The 24,920-nt window shown below is 45.1% G+C and overlaps 1 protein-coding gene across 3 annotated transcripts in view; it reads left to right on the top strand.

The window, feature by feature from the left end:
- Positions 1 to 7,527: 7,527 nt before the first annotated feature.
- Positions 7,528 to 24,920, top strand: part of LOC6599128 (sex determination protein fruitless) — a 52,651-nt gene continuing 35,258 nt past the window's right edge. For all 3 annotated transcript variants that reach the window (XM_026993443.1, XM_026993445.1, XM_026993444.1), the window contains exons 1-2: positions 7,528 to 7,668; positions 24,705 to 24,896. In XM_026993443.1, coding sequence (XP_026849244.1) covers positions 7,528 to 7,668; positions 24,705 to 24,896 — 333 coding nt within the window. The remainder of the gene's footprint in view (positions 7,669 to 24,704; positions 24,897 to 24,920) is intronic.

The raw sequence follows: 24,920 nt of genomic DNA, 5'->3' as shown, positions 1-24,920 counted from the left end.
CTTCTTGCTCTCATTTTTCGCTTTGGTTGCCTTTCGGTTGGTCTCTAATTTAATTGCGTTTTCAATTGCTGTTGACCTGCCACTGTCACACAAAATGTGCTGCTTGCCACAGAGCCACAGAGCCACAGAGCAACAAGTGCTTGCCGCTGCTTGCTTATCGTTGCCACAAATAACTGCAAATTGTGTGTTGCACAGAGCCACAAGAACGAACGTATTGTTGTGTCTTATCTGCAGCAACAGCAGCACCAGCAACAGTAGTTTTTCGTGGCTGCAGTAAATCAGCTGCAACTGCAACTGTGCAACAAACTGCCAGGCAACACGCATGCGCCGCCAAAAGTCATGTTCGTGCCAAAAAGCGACACCCAAGCCATACATATTGTAGGTGGCAGTGGCACAAAGGCAATCGCTGGCTTTAAGTAGCACGAAGCCCCCAAAAAAAAACCCAAACACCCCCCCCCCCCCCCCCCACACCCCCCACCCACGGAGCCATAATAATTTTTGGAATATATTTTTGTATTTTTCGGAGGCTGTGCCCTTTATGTGTGGCAGCAGCAGCAGCGGCGGCCAGAAACTGGACTTGCCACAATAGAAAGCTGTGCTGTGTGGCAGGAAGCAGCGCTCCAGAGAGACAGAGACGGAGACAGGGGGAGAGGAAGAGGGAGGGGGAGAGGGAGAAAGAAAGATCCGCTTTAAACGCTTTGGAAATTTATGATCCAAAGCCCAGAGCGAAATCCTTTCACCAGCAAACGCGATTAATAAATCATAAAAAAAAAAAAAATGCATTCATTTATAATCATAGTTGTTGCCACAGTGAAGCTGCCTGCCGCACTGCCGCACTGCCGCACTGCCGCACTTCCGCACAGTGACAAGCAGCAATTTGAGCTGGCAACACCTCGGCCTGCCCGGCCTGCCCGGCCTGCCACACAATGCGGAGCTTCCCCACGAGGAGCGAAGCTCTCCAGCGAGTGAGAGGAACAATTAAGATCTGGCCAGAGATGACCAAGAATTATGCGGAGATATAAAGAAATCTAAGGCAATGCCTGGCTGCCGCTGCCGCTGCTGCTGCTGTTGTTGCAACATGTTGCGCAACTTATCAAAATAATCATCATTCACATCGACAAGACTGCAACATGAACACTGGAGCCGCCGCCGCACCGCCGCTGCGCAGGCAGCATTATGATAATCGCAAAACTGTGTGTCGGCAAATGTTCAAACGAGAGAGGCAGGCAGCAGCAACAGCATGCCACAGCCACAGCAACAGCAACAACAAGAGCGAAATTGCAACTGTTTTGCAGCTTGAACACCCCTAGACCATCTGCCCCTGTCCCTGTCCTGCCTCTGCCTCTGCCTCTGCCCCTTCATGTTGCAATTAATAATCGCTAAAGCAGTGGGAATATTACGCACCAAAAGATACCCCATCCTGCCATCAATCGTTCTCTCCCAACAAGTGTGGCTGCCACTCGCACCTTACCCTTTGTGCGGGTACTCCCTGACGGGGCCGTTTTTTTTTTAGAGGGTATCACAAAAAACGAGGCGCGGCTCAAACTGAAAAACTCAACTCAAACCAAAACTGAACTGCATCGTGCGCCCTTCTTTTTGATTTAAAATGTGCCGCCATCGCACGTAGGCGTACTCACACGCAGTGTGTGCCCCCCCCCCCCCCCCCCCTTCTGGCGGAGCAAGTGGCCACACCGTCGACTAGACTGTGGCCGCCTTGCCGCAAAGCCAGAGCCTTGCCTTCATCAGTCAAGTGTATGTCTGTCTCACAAAAGGTTTCTGGTAGAACTGGTAGAACAGTGGAAGGATGCCACGCTGCTACTGCAACTGCCACTGCAACGTGCAACGGTAACTGCCATTGCCCCTGCCACTGCCACATCCATTTGTGGGGATCTGCGTGGGCTCCAGAGAGAGAAGAGCAGCAGCACCAGCAGCAGATCATCATTGATCAGTGTCTTCTGACCATTGACCAGCGATTTGACTTTGATATCAATCACAAAATTTGTTTTAAAAGCTGGTCACTGGAGGTTAGAGCATGGGTAAGCGGAAATACTGGGACTTTAAAGAAATACAAACCAAAAAAGCTCCCTCTAGCCACACTAATCTCTCCTGCCCCCCCCACTAGGACACATTCGAATGACATTGGAATGACATTCCTTGCGAAAACTTTCCCATAAGCGATCGGAATCGCACCTTACCTCTGGCCACCCTCGAAGAACCCCCCTCCCATGAGATTCCTCTCCAAGATTCCTCTATGCAAATCTCTGCCCAATCAATGGACTCCTCTCTTACACTCTTCTTCCCGTCAGTCGCCGACCCGCCCACTTGTGGCCCATTGGCAATTAAGTTTATAAATAAATAAATCAAATGCAAATTTTCACCAGCAACAAAAACAAAATACTATAAAAAAGAAAGACCTGAAGAAAAGAAAAAGAAAAAAAAAAAAAAAACAAAACATGAAAGGCAAAACGGCCGCCTCTTTGTGGGTGTTGACAGATGCAGGTGGGAGGTGGGTGCACAGAAGGAGGCTTGGCGGCGGCGCCTCAGGTGAGCGGCCAAGCATGAGAGTCCGGGGAGAGAGAAAGAGGGGGAATCGACTGCAGTAGGTGGCAGCCAGTGGCTTCTTTTCCAGAGGAAAAAAAGACTGCAGCAGCAGCAGGAGGGAAGAAGAAGAATCGTTGGCGGCTCGTCGGCAGGGGAGTCTTAATTAGAAAATTGCTAATAACTCATGCACACGAACGAAATTTCAATATTAATGAGTTTTAAGGCAAACGACAGGCAACAGAAAGGCGCCACTCTAACAACTCTAAAAGGTACAACAAGACAAAAATACAAAAACTGTAACAGCTACACCAACAAGCGCTTAACTCACACACCAAAAGTTTTTTAACAACATTAATAATACCAACAATTAGTATAACAACTTCAACAACACTAGTCCCTACACCAACAACCGTTACTAGAACTCCAACAAAGATTTCAACAACGCAGACAAGAACAACACCAACAAAACTAACTTTTAAAGCAACACCAACAGCTTCTAAAGCGCCAACAAGCAAGAACAAAGATTTCAACAACACCAGCAAAGATTCCACTCAACCAACTATTACAAAAACTGTTTGAAAAAAACCAAAAGCATGTAAAAAAAAAACACCACAACAGTTACACCAAACAGGTTTTAGAAAAAACACCAACAGGACCAAGCAAAACAACAAAAACTCTCCATTTCAGTCAAATTACAATCCAACAATAACAACAACAACACGAAAGACTTAACCAACAGCTCCAATAACCCCAATGAATCTTCAACAGCTTAAACCGCCAATACCAATATAAAAATATATTTCCAAAAAGCAACAATAAATATTCCACTCTAGCAAACATTACAACAACTCCAGCATAGATTTCAAGAACACCAATAACTACACCACAAACAATTTAGACAACAACACCAATGAAGAGTGTGTACACGAACAATAATTACAATCACCATTTAGGCCCAGACTTTGAGAAGCCCATAGCGACGGGGGGTTTTTAATTTGAAAAGAAGGTCTAGGAAATACCGTCGTAACCAATCGTTCTTGACCATCTTTGTGCACTGTGGGAGATGCAGCAGTGCAGCAGTACAGCAGGAAAAGAAACCCCTCCATCCACCCATTCATTTGAGAGGCTGCTGCTGATGCTGCTGTTTGCTGCCTGTCTTACGCTCTCTCTCTCTCTCTCTCTCTCTCTCTCTCTCTCTCCTGCGCTCATTAACTTGGCTAAAAACTCAATGGGCGCACTGGGGACCCAAATGAACAGCGGCTGGGGCCCCCATCATCATCGTTTTTGACTGATTTAGTTGTCAGTAAGTGGCCCTGTCTCACTCGCTCATTGTGGTGCTACCTTTTGCTGCCGCCTGCCACCTGCCACCTGCCGCAGCCCGCCTGCTCCCTATCTCCCACCTGGTATTTTTGTGGAGCTCAACATGGGGCTCATAATTAGCATGCAAGCGGCATAAATCGCAGCAGCAACAACAATTAACAGACCCAAATTGCATGCAACACAGCAGAAGCTTGTTCTGTATTTTTTTCTTTTTTTCTTCTATGTAGTATATTTTTTTTCTCTAAGTTTTCCTTAGCGGCTTTCTCTTGGCTTTGTTTTCCCTCTAGATTTGTATATATACATATGCCCTTTGGGGGGAGAGGGTATTAATGATTTGAACAAGATGTTTGCATATCGGATAGAGGAGGAAAGACGTAGTTTTCGCTGTACAAATTACCCACAAGCGAAAGGCTCATTCTGTTTTTTGCTGCCTGTCGATGGCTCTGCAAGAGGGTATCCACTATTCCGACCCTTCCTCTCGGCCAGCTTTTGGTCGCTTTCTGGTTGCCTACTTAGCATGCATTTCAGGCAGGCAGTCATTGACGTCTGCAACAGAACACGTAGGCAACAAACAGGCAACAGCAGCAGCAGCAGCAGCAGCGACAACAACAACTGTCAATTATATTAGTTGTTGTTACTACACACAGCGCTAATTCAAAATCATGCGTGGGCAGCACTTGCAACAGCAGCAGCAGCAGCAGCAGCAGCAGCAACACGCCAGCACCAGCAGCACCAGCAGCAGCAGCAGCAACGACAGCGGCGGCAACAACTTGGCCGCAACATGGCCACTAGCAACTTCTCTTAATTAAGTGTCGACCTGCTGTTGCATGCAAATGTTGCATGGAAAATAAAAAAATGAACCGAACAAAAATCCGGCCACTCTCTGGCTGCCTGCCCCCCGTCTTGGGCTGCGACCTTTAGCCATTGCGTGTTGGCTGCCACTTTGGCCATAATTTTCCAGCCGAACATTTGGGTTTTTTTTCTTTGCCTGAATTACTGCTGTGATCTTTAACTAAATGAGAAGAGGCTCCTACAGTGGTGGAAAAGCGTTGGAAAACCACCGCCAAAAAAAATACCATTCTATTCCATTCGTTCCATTCACTGAATGCCGTTTCATTCGCTACACAAAGTTCCCATAAGCGAAAGGATATATGCCTTCGAAATGCGAGAATGTATAATTTCCTGTATAAGTTTTCCTATAAGTTTTTCCTAGACTTTCATTCACTGTGCCCCTGTAAGCCCCAAAAGTTCGCACGACTTTTCCGAGAGCTGAATAAAGATTGAGAGCGAGAGAGAAAGAGAGGGAGAGAGAGAAGGAGATTGAGAGACAGAGGGAAATAACAAAATGCATGCGTAATTTACGCTTTACGATCGCAATAGCTTCAGATACAGATTCTAACTCCTCTATAATATCGTTATCGAGGTCTCAGATCAAGGCTCGCAAAGGTGGAGGCAATATGCCAGAGAGGAGCACAGAGAGGGGGTGTGTGAGGCTGCCACAGAGGCACAGTCAGTCGCTGGGGCAGAGTGGCTGGGGACAGAGACTGAGACTGAGGCTGAGGCTGAGATCCGTTGCATGCTGTGTGCCCGGTGCGTAGTGCAATAAATCAAAGTTTTATTTGTTGAAATAAATTCAGAGTTTATTGCTTCGTTATTATTTTTTTCGGTGCCTCGATGCCTGAGATTTCCAACACCCCAGAAAAGAGAAGGAGACATAGAGACAGAGAGTGAGACAGAGAGAGAGAGAAACGAATCACCCGAAGGCCGGAAATGTTGTTGTGGGGCTGTTGATGTTTGTGCAGCGCAGTTTGCAATTTCTTCTGGTCGCGCGGGGCCTTAACCTAATTTCAGATCGTTTCGTTGATTGCCTGAATGTTGGCCTCGTCGATTAATTATTTAACCATCAATTTAATGCAAAACTGATGGCTAGAAAAAGACAGATAGATGGCACACAGCACACAGCACACATAGAGACATGCAGAGAGAGAGAAAGAGACATTTTACTGGCAAACCTATAAAAATACAAAAAAATAAAACTTGAATGTCCCACAGAGAATCGGAGGATGAAAATGTTTTCATGTTGAACGAAGAACGACGAACGACGAACGAAGAAAGATTGATTTTTACACCATTTTATGGGAAAGAGTCTTTCTTTGGGCATAAAATTCTTTTGATTGGAGATACTCGGTTGTGAAGCCGAGTATCACGAATCACTAAAGCCTTCCTTCTATATATCGATATTTGCACCAAAATCAATCAAAGAATATAACATATCATCACTTGCTATTTTGCAGAGAAAACTCTTCGGGGATCTCCCTTACATCCAGTTTCAGTATTTAAGTCTCTCGAAAAGTTGAGAATTAGAGCATGTGGTATTTTCGATATCTTTTCAGTATTCTTTGTAGAATTCTTCGTAGAATTCTTTGTAGAATTCTTTGACTATCAAATCGCAAAAGTGCGTGCTCCAGTTATCGCAAATCGTAAGATTCTTGCGATTTAAATCCGGTTGCTAATGAAATTACGATTTCAAAATGTTTACGAGCTGATTTATTTTAATATAATTATAGATTTATTTTCTAATGTGTATCTTCAATTTATATCTTTATGTATCTTTATGTATGTCAGTATTTTGTAGCCCAGCTAAACTAAGTAATTAATAGTATTTTTAGGGTATTTTTCTAATATTTTATTCTAAATAAATTTGTTCACATTTGTCTGTTATATTTTATAATTCTCTTATATATTCATTATATGTTAAAAATGTTTATAAAGTATTTTTAATTATTTTTTTTCCAGTTTTTTAATGTCTGTTGGGGCTTTTAGCGTTCCTTTTAACAAATTAATTGAAGTTTGAGTAAATTTTTAATATGTTTACAGTCGACGGTGTAGTACTTTTTCAATATACTCTCTCCCTCCATTGATTTGCTGCGAAGTAATGTAATATTTACAAGGTGTATCTCCGCCCCCCCCGTCCACAGCCCCAGCCCCAGCCCCGTGTAACTTTTCATCACATGCACAAAAGCTAAGTAAACAGAAAAGTAGGTGTACAAAAGTTTTGGATGAATTTCTGCCAAGTCAGCGTTTTGTAGTGTGTGGAGAAACCCAGTGACACGCCTAGTCACGCCCTCAATTGCACGTTGTGTCCACCTGCCTCCTACTGCTCCTCCTCCTCCTCCTCCTCCTCCTCCTCCTACTTCAGCGCCTTCTTCCACCTCGCCAATTACCCCTGTACACCTCTCACCCAGATAGAGAGAGCAGAGGGGTCGGTGTCTCGCATGCCCCCTCCCAGCGCCTTGGTGGCAGTGACATTTGTGAACCCTGAAGCAAAAGATTTCGCAATTTGTTTGGCATTTGTGCAATCGCTTCGGCATTAATTGCATATAAAGATACATACATACCAATATATGCATATGTAGATACAAAGATACTTCGAACCGCATGCGATTGATTACGCAATTTCTGTATTAGCAAAAAAGGCGTACGAATAGAACACCAAATTAAGAAATTAAACGCGACTCGCTCAGAGTCATTCTCAAGCTGCGACCACTACTACTACTACTACGAGTGTTACTAACTAACACACTAAACCAAACACACTAACTAACACCAATGTCTATCTTTGTTCTTTCCATGTGGATTTCTGCAGCAGCGTAAGCTGTCACCGACATGGGCAGTGAGCACTACTGCTTGAGGTGGAACAATTACCAATCCAACCTGTTAGGGGTGTTTAGTCAATTACTACACGACGAGAGCCTGGTGGACGTCACACTAGTTTGTTCAGAGGGCACATCCATCAGAGCCCATAAGGTGAGTCCATACATCAAACACACATGTATCTATCAATCTATTTATCTATCTGTCTATCATTAGTTATATATACATATGTTTAAAGATACAAATGAAAAAGTCATTGATTCATAGCACAATAATTCCCATAAGCGAACGGATACAGGATCTTGCATCTTTCAAATACTTTTAGGCTGATTAAAGCCTACCAAACGATTTGTAAACGTTTTTCTACCATCAGTTACACTTTTTCCAAGCAGATAAAAAACAATTGCAAATTTTAGATACTCTGGTTCGATATAGATACTTTTATTCCTCCATTTCCTTTCATACCCCATTTGTATCTTTGCTGGTAAATGTCTATCTATTGCGCCAGAGTAGCTTTAAGATACTGTTGTATCCTTGACATACAAAGTCTTGTATGGGTTAGATGGAATATCTACCAAATATGTATCTTTTGCATGCAAACTCGAGATATTTGTGTATCTCATGCAACCCATTCGACTATTCCGCGCCAAGGGGAACTGAAAAACGGAAAACTCCAACTGTATATTGCGGAAGCTGGCGATCAAGGTCGAATGCTGCCCCGTCGTTATGGCTGGGGGCCCTGTCTTCGCCTCCACTCTGTCACGCGGTGCTGCCACTGGCTCTGCCTCTGTCTCTCCTCCTTTGCCTGTGAAATGCCAGTCGCATAAATTAACGCAGCAGCAGCAGCAACAACACCAACAAGATCAAATGCAATTTACACATTTGTCAGTAAATTGTCAACTTAACGCCGCAACACACTCTAAACGAGCCTCAGCCTCAGCCTCTGCCTTGTTGCTACTGCAACACTGCTGCTGCTGCTTGGCAACATGTTGACAAGGTCAGCCTCTAATAGAAATTGACTGCAATGGACCTGCCTGGCTGTCTGCCGCCTGCCCACTGCCTGCTCCCTGCCGCTGCTGCTGCCACTTCCTCGCACTCGTCGCTCGCTGTAGCTGCATAAATCATGCGTTTCGCCCAGAGAACAGCAACAACAACAACAGCCGCAAGAAAGCAAAAGTCTTGCTTTGCAAATGATCAAAGATGTGGATACCCTTCAAAGATACATTCTATTTCATTCAGATACATTTATGTAAACCAACGAAAAAGATACAACAACAGACTCCCAGCTTTCGAATTTTTCTGTTGCTGCTGCAAAATCATATTACCCTTGCGGCACACTGCAAAAACAGGGTATATGGCGGGTATAACAGCCAACATTGTGCTCACGTCTGTCAATTGAAATTCCTGTTAAATTAAGAGGAAAATATTTAACTGCGTTTACTGTTTGCTGTTTGCTGCCGGTGCTGGTGCTGCTGCCTCTCGCTTGCTGCTGCTGTTGCCTGAAAACAAGACTTTGGTTAAAGCTCTCCAAGCCCCTCCGTCCTCCATCTACCAGCTTGCATCTTGCTCCATCTCCCGACTTGATAAAGTTATTTAAATCTGCAGGAAAACTGGTAAATTGTTCAATTATAAATGTGCATCTCTCTCCACACGCTCTCTGAAATATCTGCAGAGGGAGTGCCGTGCGGCCACGGCCCATTCCTCCTGCCGGCCTGCCTGCCTGCCTTCCACAGATTCAGTTAGAGACTGAAGTAGAGAGATATGTTCAACACACACACTAATTGACACTTGGGTTAAGTATTTATAATTTGGAAATCATTGAGTGAGCACCAAATGGAATTTAAAGGAATATTGAACAATTCGATTAGAAAAGTGCATTCGTTTGGATAGAAAGTCAAATGAAGTACCCCATAAGCGCAGGATCTGAATATTCGTATGCCCCTTTGATTCGTATTTCATTCTATATACAAATAAATTGCAAAAAATAACACCAGCAATCAAACAAAAAAAAAAAAATATATCATGCACACGACATGTTTTTTTTTGCTATTCTCATTAGCTTAGAAAAATAGCAAGGTCCATCCATTTCCAGCTCAATAAAAAGCTACATCCCGCTCACCCCTTGGTACTTACCTACATGTGTACCTCATCTGCCGTTTCTGTTTACTGGGAAAATCAACTTCATTAGGAATTCAACTACAATCTAAATGGGAGGGTGAACCAAATGCAAAAAACGGAGACAAAATGCAAACAAACAACAAACTGATGAGTTCATTTCCTTTTTAGACATTGCAAAAAAAAAAAAAAAACCCCCCCTTGCTATTGAGAGAAGGAGAGAAGAACGGACACATGTCCTGATGTCCAGATGTCCCAGATGTCCCGATGTACTGATGCTTGGGCAAACTAATTAGCAAATGCTACCAGACGGCAGACGGCAGGCAGGACAAGGTCTGTCAACGTTTAGAAAGCGTTAGCAAAAGCAAAGAAATGGCCAGCATACCAGCGAAAGTCAAGAAAGGAAACTAAGGATCTGTCATCACACACACACACACACACACACACACACACACACACGCCCCAGCTCCACTCCTCGACTCCTGCCAACGAAAACCGAATCGAATCGAAACGAAACGAAACGAATCGAATCGCAAACGAACTGAAAAGAACCGACCGGAACAGAACTGTCAATTACTTTTGCATATATCCTTCAGCAGGAGCAAGGCCTTCCCCGTCCCTACCCGCACCCGCAGGCGCCTTGGAAAACGTAGCCCGCAACATGCGACACCAAAAAGGAGTAGGCAGCAACAGTAGCACTACCATGGGCTGTGTGACAGCAGAGGAGTGCTCGTAGTAGAAGGAGCTGTAGAGCTGCAGAGCATCCAGCCAGCAGTAGAACAAAAAATTGTTAAATTGATTAAAAAGCAAAGTGTCGATGAACGAGGCAATGATGACAGCAGGCAGGCAGCCAGTCATCCAGTCAGCCAGTCAGCCAGGAGTCAGGCTCAGTGGCCAGGACAAAGGACCCAGGACATGCAACCAGGCCAAAGTCAATTCAATGAAAAAAGAAAAACACAATCCAACAGCACACACACACACACACACACACACACAAAAACAAAAACAGAAGAAAAAAAAAAAAGAAAACCAGAAGACCAGAGACCAGGGCAGGATGAGAGGATAACCAAGTGATGGTCCTGCATCCTGGCTGGATGCGTCCTCCTGAAATGGAGCCCAAGCTAAATATGCTCTCATGTTCGTGTCTGTCCGTGCGATAAAAGAGTGTTATTACGAGGGGGTGTGGGGGGGGTAGCGAGGCTTGTTATAAGAGTTTATCGCGTGACATGCGGCAGCGCCACTCGGTCGACGCGTAACAGCCTATAACGTGAGTGGTTCTGTTATTCAGGCGTCATATCGTTAAATGCCGTGCCATCAGCTGTTCTTAGCGATGGCACTTGTCGAACACACACAAGTATCGGCGTATTTCGATTACATTCTAGTATTTTCGATTATATTCATTTCCATCATTCAAAACTCTTCCAGCAGCCCACGTTTTTTTCTGTATGGCAGCCGCTCCTCGTGTGGAAGTGATTTTTTTGTTGCCCCAGCCATTTTAGCAGTTTTTTTAAGAGTAGTTTCTCTGCCACTGTGGATGTGGATGTGGATGCTGCCACTCGCTACGATACTTGCAGCAGGCCACAGGCTTTTGTTGCCCCGTTGTCGTCCTTCTATCCATCGAAAAGGAGAAGGTCTGGGGATCTGGGGGGCCTGGGGGTCTGGCGTGCAAACGGCGTCGGCACTTTAACTCAATTTGAGGCATTTAACGTATGCTCGGTTGATATTTGATGCGATTTGAGAATCGTTCTACACAGCCTCCACCTCCACCTCCGCCTATGCCCGTGCCCGTGCCCGTGCCTTCAGGATATCTCTTCTGTGTGTGTGTTTTTTTTTCGCCATCGAACGAAGCAGCCGAAAGGCAAATAAAGTGTAACAAATGTCGTTGCGGACAGGTCAAGAGAGGAGGAACACTAGTCGTATGTACAGGATGTAGTAGCATGTAGCATGTAGCATGTAGGATGTGGCATATGCGGAGTGGGAGCTTATGACCAGTGTCCTGGGCTGCTGCTGCTGCTGCTGCCACTGTTGGCAAATGACTTTCAATGACTTTTTTCCCCTAGAAGGCAAATTTCTGTTCAAATATTTGCATCGCCAAAAAGGAAAAGAATGGAAACAAAACGAAACGAAACGAAACGAAACGAAAGCGAATGCCTCTGTTCTTTGGGCGTTGGGGAAGGGGGACTAGAATTTTGTTGTCTTAAGCTGATTTGTTGGCTGGCTAAGAGCCTGATTGAGTCGCACTAACTGGTCCTCCCATCCTGTGAACCCCCCGAACCCCCACCGCCCCTCCACAGCCGAATGAATGAATGTGTAAATTAACACGGACATTCACTGAAGAGTGACTAGGGGGGGGGGAGGGGCTATCGGTTGTCGGTTTGTAAGAGGGTTTCGATTCGGGTATAACAGGGTGTTGAACAACATGCCAGACATGCCACACGACCACAACAACGATGATTGTTGTTGTTGCTGCCGCTGCTGCTGCTGCTGTCTCAAAAATATGCAAAAGCCAAACACTTAACACAACACATTTTTGACATGCAGCGCCAGCGCCAGCGCCAGAGCCAGAGCCACAACTGCAACTGCAACTGCAACATGACGTGACCGCCTCTATTGACAGCTGCAACAACTTGCAACATATGTATGTCTCAGGCAGGGCAGGCCAGGCCAGGACAGCACAGGGCAGGGCAGGGGCCAACAAATTGCTCGCCCAATAAACATTCAAATCAATTGTTCAATAAATTGCAATTTTCGCGGTTTCTTTCAAATACAAAATTTTCGAATGAAAAATGTGGCCCTCAAAAAAAACCTCTCTCTCTCTCTGGCTAAACAAAAAAAAATCCGATTAAACGCTGATTAAGGCCTTTAACATTTATTAATTAATGGCTATCCATAAATTCCTAGAACAAAAATATGTAAATGCAGAAACACGCCCCCCAAAACAAAGAACAAAAAAAAAAAACAACAAAATTCTTGATAAATTGATTTGCATAATTTTGTAACAAGAGATTATTAATAAAAAAAAATAAAAAAACATATACATATATAAAAAAAAAGGAAACAAGGCAGCAAAATGTGGCACGGTTGCCCCACACACAAAATGCCAACTAATTGCGATTTTATGTTAACAACTTGAATTGAACAAATTGCAGGCCAAGAGGAAAAACCCAGAGGAAACTCTGCGGGAAAACTGAGCCACAAATTTATCTTTCATCGCTCCATACATAATGTGGTGGTTCGTGGTTCGTGGTTCGTGGTTCGTATTGTGGGTGTGGGCTGGGCTTAGCAATTATCATTTCATATTTTTTTTTGCCCGTACCTCACCCCGCTCTGTGGCTGTGGCTGTGCCTCTCCTGTCCTCTGCGTATGCGTAATGTCTTGTATATTGCGCATACGCCTGTTGCCTGTTGCCTGTTGCCTGCTGCTTGGTCACGTACTCGATTCGTACACCGCTAATGCATCTGGACAGGCCAAACTACAATATAATTTGATAATTAACCACATAAAATATGTAATAACTGCGATTGGGAATTGTGAATGCGAATGGGAATGCCGCGAATGCAGCAATCAGGTGAATGGCCCCAAAAAAAAAAACAACAAAAAACTGATACATTCACATTCGGAAAATGTCAAATATAATGGCGGGTGGGAGTGGGATTGCAGAAAGGCAAAGATATATACTTTTTGATGATTTTCGAAGCGCTGATCTAGTGAAAACCAGAGAAAGCCTTAGATTTGTTCCAAATTTCCTGTGATATATCATTGTCATACCTACCCATCGATGATTGCCTTAAAGCACGACGTCGCCATTACGTATGCCATAATTATCAATTAGCAATCAATTGATTATATTACGACAAGCGATAGAAGATATAATAGAACGAATCGGAACGTAACGTATAGGATCGAGAGGCAAGACAATGGCCAGAAGCAAACGGCAAACGGAAAATAGCAACTGCCACTGCCACTGCAACTGCAGCAGAAATTGCATATCAATTTCATAGAACCGACAACAACGACAACGACAACGACAACGACATGAGCAACATCAACAGCCACAGCAACAACAGCCACAGCCACAGCAACAGCAACAGCAACAGCGGCAGCAGCAACAATAACTCGTATTTTTACTGCTGCTGCCGGCAACATTTATTATTTCTCTAGTATTTTCCTTCTGTGTTTTTTTGTTTTTGCAGCAGCAGCAGCAGCAGCAGAAGCAGGCCTGGGAAAAATCTCAATAGCGGTAGCAGCAACAAAAACTGTTAATTTAAATTGGAAAATTATACAAAAATATTCAAAGCGTTTCACTGTTGTTGTTGTTGTTGTTGCTACAAGATTTTTACATTCGAAATCTCTGGCTGTTAATCTGAGCGACTCTCAAACGTCACGTTTTCACGCGGCCAACGCTGCTGCTGCTGCTGCCACAAGCTGTTGCAGTTGCAGCAGACCAATGGCAGCAGGCTGCAATCAACAAAAGCAATTCACGCATTCAATTAAATGCCTTCAAATGTGACTTGCCGACATTTCTCTGTATATGTCTGTCGGTCTGTCTGTCTGTCTGTCTGTGCTGTTGCTCGCATTGCAGTTGTTGCCCGTTGTTGCTGAGGCATGCATTAAAATCGTATAAAATTGTCATGTTAATAACCAATAATTGTTAATTTACAACTCACACATGGAGTCGCACACACACACTCAGTTGGAAGGTTGATACCACAACAGCAAGAAAAACAAAAAAAAATGCAAAATCAGAAACAAACATCGAATTTGTATTACACTTTCGGGGTGTTTTCTTCATTTCTTCTTGTTGTGATCTCTCTTCAGTCCATTCCATCATTCCCAAACCCATTTCTGCCTCGCTTCCCTCCATTTCAGGCCATCCGTGCGTTGCTCCTGTGCATAATGTTCCATTATCATGTTCCCATTGCCGGTTGGAGTACACGAAAAAGTGTGACCAGCTGCTTGTGTGAGTGTATCACTGACCCGTCGTACAGTCATGTTTTTGTCTGCATCTTTGGTTTCGTTTTGAGTTATTTGACTTTTGCCTTGTTTCGGCATTTTCTGCATGTCCATTAGCATTTTTTGCCACATTTATTTTTTTGCGCTGCGATTGTTGGTCAAAAATATTTGAAAAATGTTGATAGCAGCAGGGGAACCACAAGACAGAGACAGGACCGAAATGGCCAATTTCAATGCAGGAGATGATTGAAAATGCTGTAGAAAATTACTTGCAGCTCGGACTACGAAAAAGTGTGACCAAAGAGAACTTTGATTGGATTTGCATCATTTCATGGATCTGGATGAAAGCAAGAGCACTCTGTGGCTGTATTCCCACCGCCTTTCGATCTAGTTTTTTTTTTTTAGTTTTTGGTTTTATTCATTGGAATAAAACTTGCTTTAATTGTACACATCTCTGCCGTCTACCAGTGTCTCTCCAACATGCAACAAAATCTATAAAAAGAAAAAAAAAAAAATATATATATATATATATTTTTTTTATAATTAAAATTAACAACTTTTCATGTCACGACTACCGCAACGACGACGCCGACGCCGATTGAAGCCCCTCTCCATGCGGGACTTGTTGCCTGCTATAATTATGCGCATTTTCAACAGATTTATATCTCTCTTTCTCTCTTTCTCACTGCGAAAAAGGGAGGAGGAGTGACAGAGAGGGATAGAGAGAGACACAGATAGCGTATCTCATTAGAATTGCCAGCTGTGTTGTACTGTGTGTATGGGCTTTATTATAGATAGATACTCGTAGATACATATAGAAACCCAACTCTGTATAGTATATAATTAGTAATTGTTGCACAAGCAGCAAGCAGCAAGCAGCAACAAACCCCTCCTCTACCAACCATACCACCTCCAACCACCTTCTCCATCACCTTCATGCTCCTCCATCTCCTCCCCAGTCCAGCAGCCATCGTTGTTCTAGCAACATTTATACAAAAAGAGAGAAACGCAGGCAAAAAGCTAAATTAAAACGCAGTTTGAAGGTCAACAGCGACACGAGCTGCGTGGCCCGGCAACAAAATACATAGACAGCCGCACAGCCGCACAGACACACGGACACACAGCTACCGCCACAACAGAAACAGCAGGCCAGCAGCAGCAGCAGCAGCAAACGGCAGTCTCCAAACAGCAGCGGCCGTTAAGCTATGCACAAATGACGTCAGCAAACAGGAACTGAAAAATAATCGCGCGTTGCGCATGCGTTGGCGCTGACTGACTCGCGCGAATTTCAGCTGGCTTGCTTCTCTCTATCTCTCTCTCGCTCACTTGCTGGACTCAGATTCATTCTGCGGCTTATATGGGTAATGCTTTTATTTTGGGCTGGGTGTTGGTTTAGCCCCCGAATAAGATTAATAGCCCCACCGCAAATGAAAGGTTGTTCTTATGAAATGTTTGGCAAATGAATCGAATTAATCAAAGAATTAAAACTAAAATGAAATCGGAAAGATGGACGGAAGTCCCAGAGCTAGGTGGCAAACGTAAACCGAGGGGCACTGCTGCATGTCGAAAGCTTTCCTTTGTACATAGTTCATCGACTATTCTGAATAAGAATAAGGTAATTTTGAGAGCATTATCTTCAGGAATCGCCCGCACCCACTCTCTGGTTGAATCTCTCTTTCTCTGTCTCCGTCCACCAGCGGCCCCCCACTTCCTGCTCTGCCACTCTTCTCCCACAAAAAGCTTTGGCGAAACCTTCTCTTTTGCGCTTTTCGTTGTTTGTTGTGTGTCTGGTCTGCTTTTTGCATAGGAACTCGTTGCTAACTGATCGAATCATATCGTATTTAATGCTGCCAACCTGCCCCTGCCCCTGCCCCTGCCCCTTCCTCGTTGTTGTTGCACGATCATTCAGTATGCTGCTGCTGCTGCTGCTGCCGTGCCCATAACGGTGTCAATTAAATTATGTTGCTGGCAACATTTTACAATTTGCAGCAAATTGTTAACAGCAACAACAAACACAAATCAATACAAACTGTCTGTCGGCTCTCTGGCTTTGATTTTGGATTTTGATTGCTGGACGGGACGCTGACCGAGAGGGAGTGGTGCGGTGGTGCGGTGGTGCGGTGGTGCGGTGGTGCGGTGGTAGGAAGTGGGGGTTGTGGCACAATGCGTTTCGAGTTCCTGTATTCCATCCTATTGTTGCTTAGCGTGGGATAAAATATCAAGGAGAAATGGCCTTCGAAAAACGATCTGATCTCTAAGCAAAGATCTCTCTCTCTCTCTCTCTACAAATGATCTCCATTGAGGACGTGCATATGTGTGTGTGTGTGTGTGTGTGTGTGTGTTTTGTCAGGTCAAGTGATTGGGCTTCTGTGTCTTGTCCTCTTCCTTTTCCTTCTTGATTTCTTTGTGGTCCTTCCTTGCTTTGTCCCTGGCCCTTCTTGTGGTCGGTGGGTCTTGAATGCTTCCGGCCCCAGAGACAGAAACTCAGGTGACCACAAAGGCTGACCAACGCAGACCAACTTTTCGTCTCTCACGCAATTGTTAGACAATGGCAAAGGACCAGCGGACCACAGGACAGGACCCTGGCTACTCCACACCACACAACACCACGCTACGCCACGCCACGCCACGCCACTCCAAAGAGAGAGTGAGAAAGGGACCTGCCAGACGGACCTTCCGGGCGTTCGTTCTCTCGAAGACGGCGTCATCTTTTGTGCGTGCGCAGGCAACTTAAGCTGTCCCTATCCTCAGGGATTGCGGATTGCGGATTGAGGATTGAGGATTGTGGATTGGAATGTGCTGAGCAATCAAACATCTTTGAAAATGTTCCAAGAAACCACTGACCGAATATTGAGATGCCCTACAGACACCACTGTTTCTAATGAATATTCTTATAAAAATTCGTACAAAGTTTTGCTTGAAATATCTTCAACAAAAACCACATTTTGTTCTACCAAGAGTTCTGGATGATGTGACAATCAAAATGCCCTTTCCCCCAAGGGTATCACAGGGCACAGGGAGAGGGAGAACACCACACTTTTGCTGTACGCTGACCATTGGGCGGATATTATTTAGCCGCTATTGTGTGGCGCCGTCTCTGCCGTTTCTCTACCTGCAATTAGCTTGCCACAGCTGGCTCCAACCTGATCCAATGCGATCCGCAACCAACGATCTGATCGGATCTACTACCTATGGGTATGTGTGTTTGTGTGTCTCCACACACAATGCAGCCATAAATTAATTACGAATTGTGTTAACAATGCAATGCAAAAATGTAAGAGAACAAAATAAAAAAAAGAGAAGAAAAAAAACACCGCATAAATCTTTCAGAATGCGCATAAATTTGCATTGGCGACCTTGGGCGACTGGACTGAATGCCGCTACGTAACACCATACCCCCACCACCCCACCGCACCCCACCCCACCCCACTATATGCACACACACACGAACTCGTTTATCAACAGATAACGGCACCACACCACCACAAGCTTATGAAAAGCTCACACAGTGAACGGTGGAATGGGAAGGGTGGCTGGGAGGGCGAGAAGGCAGTGCGTAAAAGCAAAGCGGTTGAAAACGCAGCAACAAAAACGCTTCCACTTCAAGTTCAAGTTCAATGTCAGGCGTGCGTGCGTGTGTATGCCAAAACTCGTTCAATCAAAGCACAAACACACACACACACATACGCACCCATATAGTATGCTGAGTGAAGAGAGCGTAGAGCAGCAAGCAGGCAGCGCAGAGACAAAAATAGCAACAACATACACACATGCAAAGCATTTACCATATGCGTTTTGTGCGTTCGTTCGTATTTATTTCGTTTCGTTTTTATCGTTCGAACTTCGCGCTGCACGACGCAACAAGTGGGTGATTGAAAGAGAGAGGTAGAGAACGAGCGAAACGAAACGAAACGAAATGAACCGAACGAACGCTCAACTGGTTTTGATAGTGTGACGTCATTTTTGAGGTGCGTATGCCTTACGCACGTTTTACGCATTTTTTGTTTGCTGCTTGTTTGGGGGCGCGTCTCGGCGAACTTGAAAAATGAGTGCGTGCGGTGCGTGACGACGCACGTCACGTTTCTGCAGGCATGTTGTGGCCGAACAGCTGATGACGAAAGCTCTCGAAAGTGTGGGGTGGTGTGGGATGGAATGGATTTCTTATGAGAGCAGGAATTTGAGAGGGGGCGGGGTATGTAGGAAATGTAGAATGTGAAATGTGTTTTCGATGAGCGAAATAGTAGGGAGTGAAACATGGATTTAGGATAAAATAAAATTTCCAAATAAATTGAATAAAAATATGCCATCACGTTTAATGCGTGTAAGTTGGTATTGAGAGTATTGGATGGCAATGCAATGAAGTACAGAAATAGCGGTATGGATTGTAGATAAGGCACTACTGGAAGGTAGAACAGCTTGTTAAACGGACTCTAATGGACATATGGAATTTATTACAGTGAATTCTCCTTGAATGAAGTTGAACTTGAACACACATACTATTGCATATATACATACATATGTATGTACATGTGGGCATATTTATGTACAAGTAAATTTTAATTTGATTTGTTCTCCGTATTCCACTTTGCTGCGTTTTGGTTTCAAATTCGGTTTTTTTGGTGTTGCTGTCTCGCTCTCGCAAAATGTGGTTTGGACTTTAATTCCAAGGTCATCCGCCGGCGCATTAGCAACATTGCTGCCGACTTCGGTCTGCCTGTTTGTCTCCCTCTCTTCTTCTCACTCCAGTCCACTACACTCAACTCGGAAATCAGTCAACGAAGCCAACGAAGACGAAGAAACAGAAGCTGAAATAATAATTTAAATTTATTTTATGTTAAGACAAATTTAATTGGCCCTGGTAATCCAGTGTGAAAACGAGAAGAGATAAACGCACCCTGTTGCAAAAAACCGAACAAAACAAAGCGGAAAAAAACTACAGCGTGGCGGCGGGCGGTAATTAAGCAGAAAGAAGCCGGAGACAGCAGCAGCAACAGCAGGCGGCAGTATTCCACCTTTTTGATGAGATAATTTTTCAAAATTTTTTTTACTTTCATAAGTATTTTGCACCGCGCCGTCCCCCCGTCCCGCCGTCCAAACCGCACTTTTTTTCCCTTGCGTTTTTTTGCACTGCTTATCGTCTGCCAGCCAGCCAGCCCTCCCCTCTCTCTCGCTCTTTTTCGTTTTCTGGCATTAAAACACCCGCAATCGCCAGGTCTGCTCTGCCTGTCGCGGCGGCGGCGGCGGCGGCGGCGGCAGAGAAGCTTTCAAAGCAAAGCTGTCGCTGCGTTGCGTGCGTCGCTGCTTTTCTGCTTAATGCTTTGCACGCCTCACACACACGCAGAAACATGCACACATGCACATCGAGAGTGTGTTTCGGTTCCGCTGCGAATGCGAATATCAAGGTCAACGTGTGCTGCCGCTGCTGCTGCCCCCGCCAACGTCAACGTCTACGCTGCTCTACACTTCATCGTATCTTCTCTCTCTCTCTCGCCCCCCTACCTGCCCTTCTTCAAACACAGAAATAAGCTCCAAGAAATCATGAGAAGACAAGAGCGGATGGGAAGCTTTCGGGGGTCGATGATGCTGATACCCTACAGATCGATTATATCTTAGAAACCTATACGATAAAGTTGTACCCATTTTTGAGGTATTTTTGGACATATACAGAAGAGTGTATAAAAGTCATCAGAAACTAATAGTACCCTCTGCCAAGGGTATATAAATTACGTCTGCGTTCGCGTCCGCATCGTCGCATGCGAATGAAAGACAGAGGCAGCAGAAAATAGAAAAAAAACGCAACTTTTGAAGCGCAGTTGTTAAATTAGAAATGCCATATTTTGAAATAAATTTGTATTTTTCCCCATTTTTTTTAACCCATTCCCCAACCCCCCTTTTTTCGCTACATTATTATTTGTCTACCAAGTTTCGAGTTTCTTGGCCATTAATCAGCTTCAGAGAATGTTATGGGAAGCAGATGATGCGGCATTATATTATTATTAATGTAAGGATCCGAAAATGGAACATGATGTACATATATTTGAATGTTCATTTCAGATATTTGAAAGTTTAAGGAAATATTCAAGAATAATTTTGAAGTGCATTTCATCTTTCCAAAGACATAATGTCCACAAACGAGTATGGATATTGTCTATGTTCTAGCCCCATAATCAATATCGATCGATCATCTTAAATTCCCAATTAATATCCCTACAATTAATCGACCCCCCCTCCCCCACCCAATCCAAATGGATGAAAAATCAGAGACATGGTGGATCCCTACCCATCCTTTCATTGGGGGAAAAATCAATAAAATTAAATTACATAACAATCGACCGACGGATAGTCGATCAAGGAAAATTATATAAATTTACTCACATTATGCGAGATGCGGGCGAACAAATTGAGCAAAAAATAGAACCTAATCACAATGTTTGCACAGTTGTTGCAAATTGTCCAGAATAGTGGGGGCTGGAGAGCTGCGGTGGTGGTGGAGTGGGAGGCAGATCGATCAGATGCAGATCCTCCCGTCGAATGATCGATCGTCCATGGATGATGATGATTTCTAGCCAAAGACTTAAAATTGTATTAAGACATAAATGTGAGTCGAAGAAGAATGAAAGAAGAATAAGCAACAACAAGAACTGCAACAAAAAAAGAGCCGCAAGCGCCACAAACAGAATGGTTGCTTGCAGCAAGAAGAACAACAGAAGAAGAATGCAGCAGAAATCTCATATTGAAATGCACCGAAGTCTAAGTACCCTGTCTGCTAAAGATTATATGATGCGATTCTCCAGAGAGACACAGAGAGAGAGAGAGAGAGAGAGAGAGAGAGAGAAAGGGAGAGAGGTCTTCAGAGGCACTACTGCAGAAATCACGGACTATTCCGATATGGAATCGCAATGGATACGAGCTCTGTAGTTCCCAGACTTTCCCAATTTCGTGCCTGGCAAATATCTCAACAAATTTCGAATGCCATCCTCGGGTAAAGTAGGGTATCCAAAGAAGAAGAACCTATGGCGAAAGGCGGCGATATGCAAACATAATAATTTGCATATTTCGCCGCAGTGTTTGGTTTGTTGTTATTGTTGTGCCTCTCTGATGGTGGTCAAGCCACAAAATATCTATAAAAGGGAGTGCCCGGTGCACCCTCCCCCCTCATAATAGAAATGTTAGCAACAGCCGTGGAAGAGGCAACAGTAGAGGCAAAGGCCGAGGAGCCAAGGAGGAGTGGCTGCCGGGACTTCCAAACAGTGTTTTCGTTATAGTTTATCGAGTTTAAAAGAGAAAATCTATCATCTCAATGGAAGTTGAAGGATTTTTAATGAAAATTTCTCTCCATTACAACTGATGTGGAAATAGATCCATGGAAGGATCTACATATACCTGTAGGATTATACCATTTTCAAGTGCCTAAGGAGATATCCCATAAGATTGTATAGAGAGAGAGAGGGAGAGAGAGAGAGGGAGGGGGATGGGCGGCTGTCGCTAGTATACGTACTAGCGGTTCATTTAGTTTAATTTTTCACTTCATCGTCGTTTTGGTGCTGCTTAAATTTTGGGTGGAATGTTGACGCCCACTCGGGACATGCGATCGGTTAACGCGACTCTCGCGCCCCCAATCCCTGTCCGAATGTCAGCAAATTTATGTTGTTGACTATTTTGCCGCAAATTACATGCAACATTTTGCAAGGAGAGCAGCAGCTGGGAGTAGCAGGAGCAGGAGCAGGAGCAGGGAGAAAGCGTTGGGAATCAAAGCCTTTGGCGTTCATTAGCTTTGGGGGCGTGCTGCCAACAGAAGGAGCAGCAGCAGTGGCAGCAGCATCAGTGGAAGCAGCAGTGGCGCGACAGCGGCGTTCAATTAAAAGTGTTGCCAATTTGCGACGCCTCCTCCACCCTGCGCCAGTGCTCTCCCTGCGCCGCTCCTCCGCCTGCTTGGAGGAGGCCTTCTCTCTTTTTCTTGTAATCAGGAAATTCGATTTTCTTAATGCCACCATACGAGAGAAGGGGGGGGGAAGCGAGGGGGGTACGCAGCGAAGTGGACTGCAGTGAAGTGAAGTGAAGTGGAGTAGAGTAGAGTGGAGTGGTAGAGGGAGTGCAACAAATACTGGACTCTGGAGCTGCTCCAGCAGCAACTCCCCGCCACCCGGCCGCACCAACGTCTCTGACTTCTAATATGCGCGTGAATTTATTAACGCTCATTTTACGCTGTTGTTGCAATTCGGGGGCGTGTGCAGGCCGATTGCATTTTTTTAAATAAATTCTAGCGCAAACGGCGCGTGACAGGAGACGCCGAGATGCAGTTGCAGTTGCTCCGCGAGGAAGGAGGCGGCGGCGGCGGCGGCGGCGGCAGCTGCGGCATGAGTGAGTCGGGATGGAAGGAGCGGTCCAAGGAGCAGTTGGTGGCACATTTACCTAGGGATGGCAGCGTGTGTACACTGCGGCATGCGTCATTTCGTGTTGTCCAGACCTAACCCCTTTCCACAGACCCTTTCTTTATTTATCTGAAGAGAAACCATCGCTGGAATTGCCCTGAACGTTGATTTGAGGTACAAATGTGCCCATAAGCGACAGGATACATTCAAGAGAACATTTTCCTGTTTTGATGGCTTTGACACCAATTGATGTTCGCCTCAGGACGCAGAGAATTCACGAAAGCTGCGAAAACAACATACATGTCATGTCGATGCTTGAATCTCGTTTGAACTGCTTTACAAATTGAAAAAGAGCCTCCCCACATCACGAAAATCGTAGTTTTGAAGAGCCATTCAACAGAGAGATCATGATTTTGAGATTTTTATGTATGTGGGCTTTGGCTTTGGCGATCGTGAGTATCGTTAAACCGCCACGAGCTTCACTGATTCACACTTCGAGCAATCATTTTGTGCAGCCTGAGATCAATGAGATCATATATGAGATGGGATCATAAATGGTTTAGTCACTTGCTAGCGATACCAGGGGACTGTTGCCAGTGGTTCTATGATGGATTCCCGTTTCCAAAATGATCATTCAGAGGATTCCCGAGATGATGTCTTGCCTCTCCTCTCACGTGGCCATCTCCAGGGCCCGTTCGAGGCCAAAACCTCATTAGGCTATAGCGAAATCTATATGCGAAATGGAGGCCGACGCCTTTTCAATTTGCCAGCAATGAAAATTTACAACATCGATGCAGTGGCCATGCCCCTTGTGCCCCAACCATTCAACTCATCCCATCCCACAGATGCTTGTACGAGAGTGCTGGAGAGAGAGAGAGAGAGGCTGGGGCTGGGGCTGGGGCTGCACCTAGTCCGTGGTCCGTGGTCCGTGGTCCGTGGATATCTCGCGATCATTGCATACCCCAAGGCGTGCATGCGCACATAAAAATCGACAGCAAATGCCGAACCGAACGAACGAACGAACTGGTTGCCAGTTACCTTACCAGTAACCGGGATGTGGATGTGGATGCCTCTCCTTCGTCTTCTCCTGTTTGGTGTTGGTGGTGCTGCTGCTGTGGCAGGCGGCATTGTCATTCGTGGCATGTTCACGCCTTGACGCCCGCAGCCAACTGGCAAAACTGGACTCCAAATTGAACTCAAACTGAATCGAACTGCATCTCTGCCGCTGCCGCTGTCGCCGCCGCCGCCGCCGCCGATGCCACTGCCGCTGCCGCTGCCACCTCTTCCTCGCTGACTGGCTGGCTGCCCATGGGGCATCGTTCGTTTGGGGCATCTTCAAAGCGGCGGCCGTTTGGCTGCATTTTGAGAGCCAGATCGTAAATCTAATAAATGCCTGGTCCACAGCCCAGGAGTGGGCAACGTGCATCGTGCCCCACAACGCTGAGCGAATGGAGGAAATGTACATTTCTTTCTGTTCTGGGAGTGGGGGTAGGAGAAAAATCCAAATTTCACAGGAGATATCCCATGAAATGTTATTCGTTTCATAATCAATCTATTCATCTGGTTAATCTGTGTATCTGTCCAAGGATGGGGCTCTTTGTGGCAGCAAAAAGCACTCCAGTGCGTGGCTTTGTCCCACAAAAGCCCCCCCCCCATTTATCTGCCGCTTCTGTCTATAGTTGTAGCTCTTAGTTTTCCTAGTTTTTGGAACAATTTCTAATTTCTGTATTGCCTTCTTTGTCCGTGCAGGTGGTCCTCTCGGCTTGTTCCTCGTACTTCCAGAGCCTGTTCCTGGAGCACCCCGAAAGACATCCAATTGTGATATTGAAGGACGTCCGTTTTGCCGAGCTGCAAACCTTAGTTGAATTCATGTACAAGGGCGAGGTGAACGTGCAATACTGTCAGTTGTCCGCACTGCTCAAGACAGCCGAATCACTCAAGGTGAGTACATGCCACGCAGGGCAC

This window comes from Drosophila persimilis, unplaced genomic scaffold (genome assembly GCF_003286085.1).
Source record: "Drosophila persimilis strain 14011-0111.01,24,50 unplaced genomic scaffold, DperRS2 tig00000838-arrow-arrow-pilon, whole genome shotgun sequence".
Lineage (NCBI taxonomy): Eukaryota > Metazoa > Arthropoda > Insecta > Diptera > Drosophilidae > Drosophila > Drosophila persimilis.
This window is presented reverse-complemented; position numbering and strand designations above follow the sequence as displayed.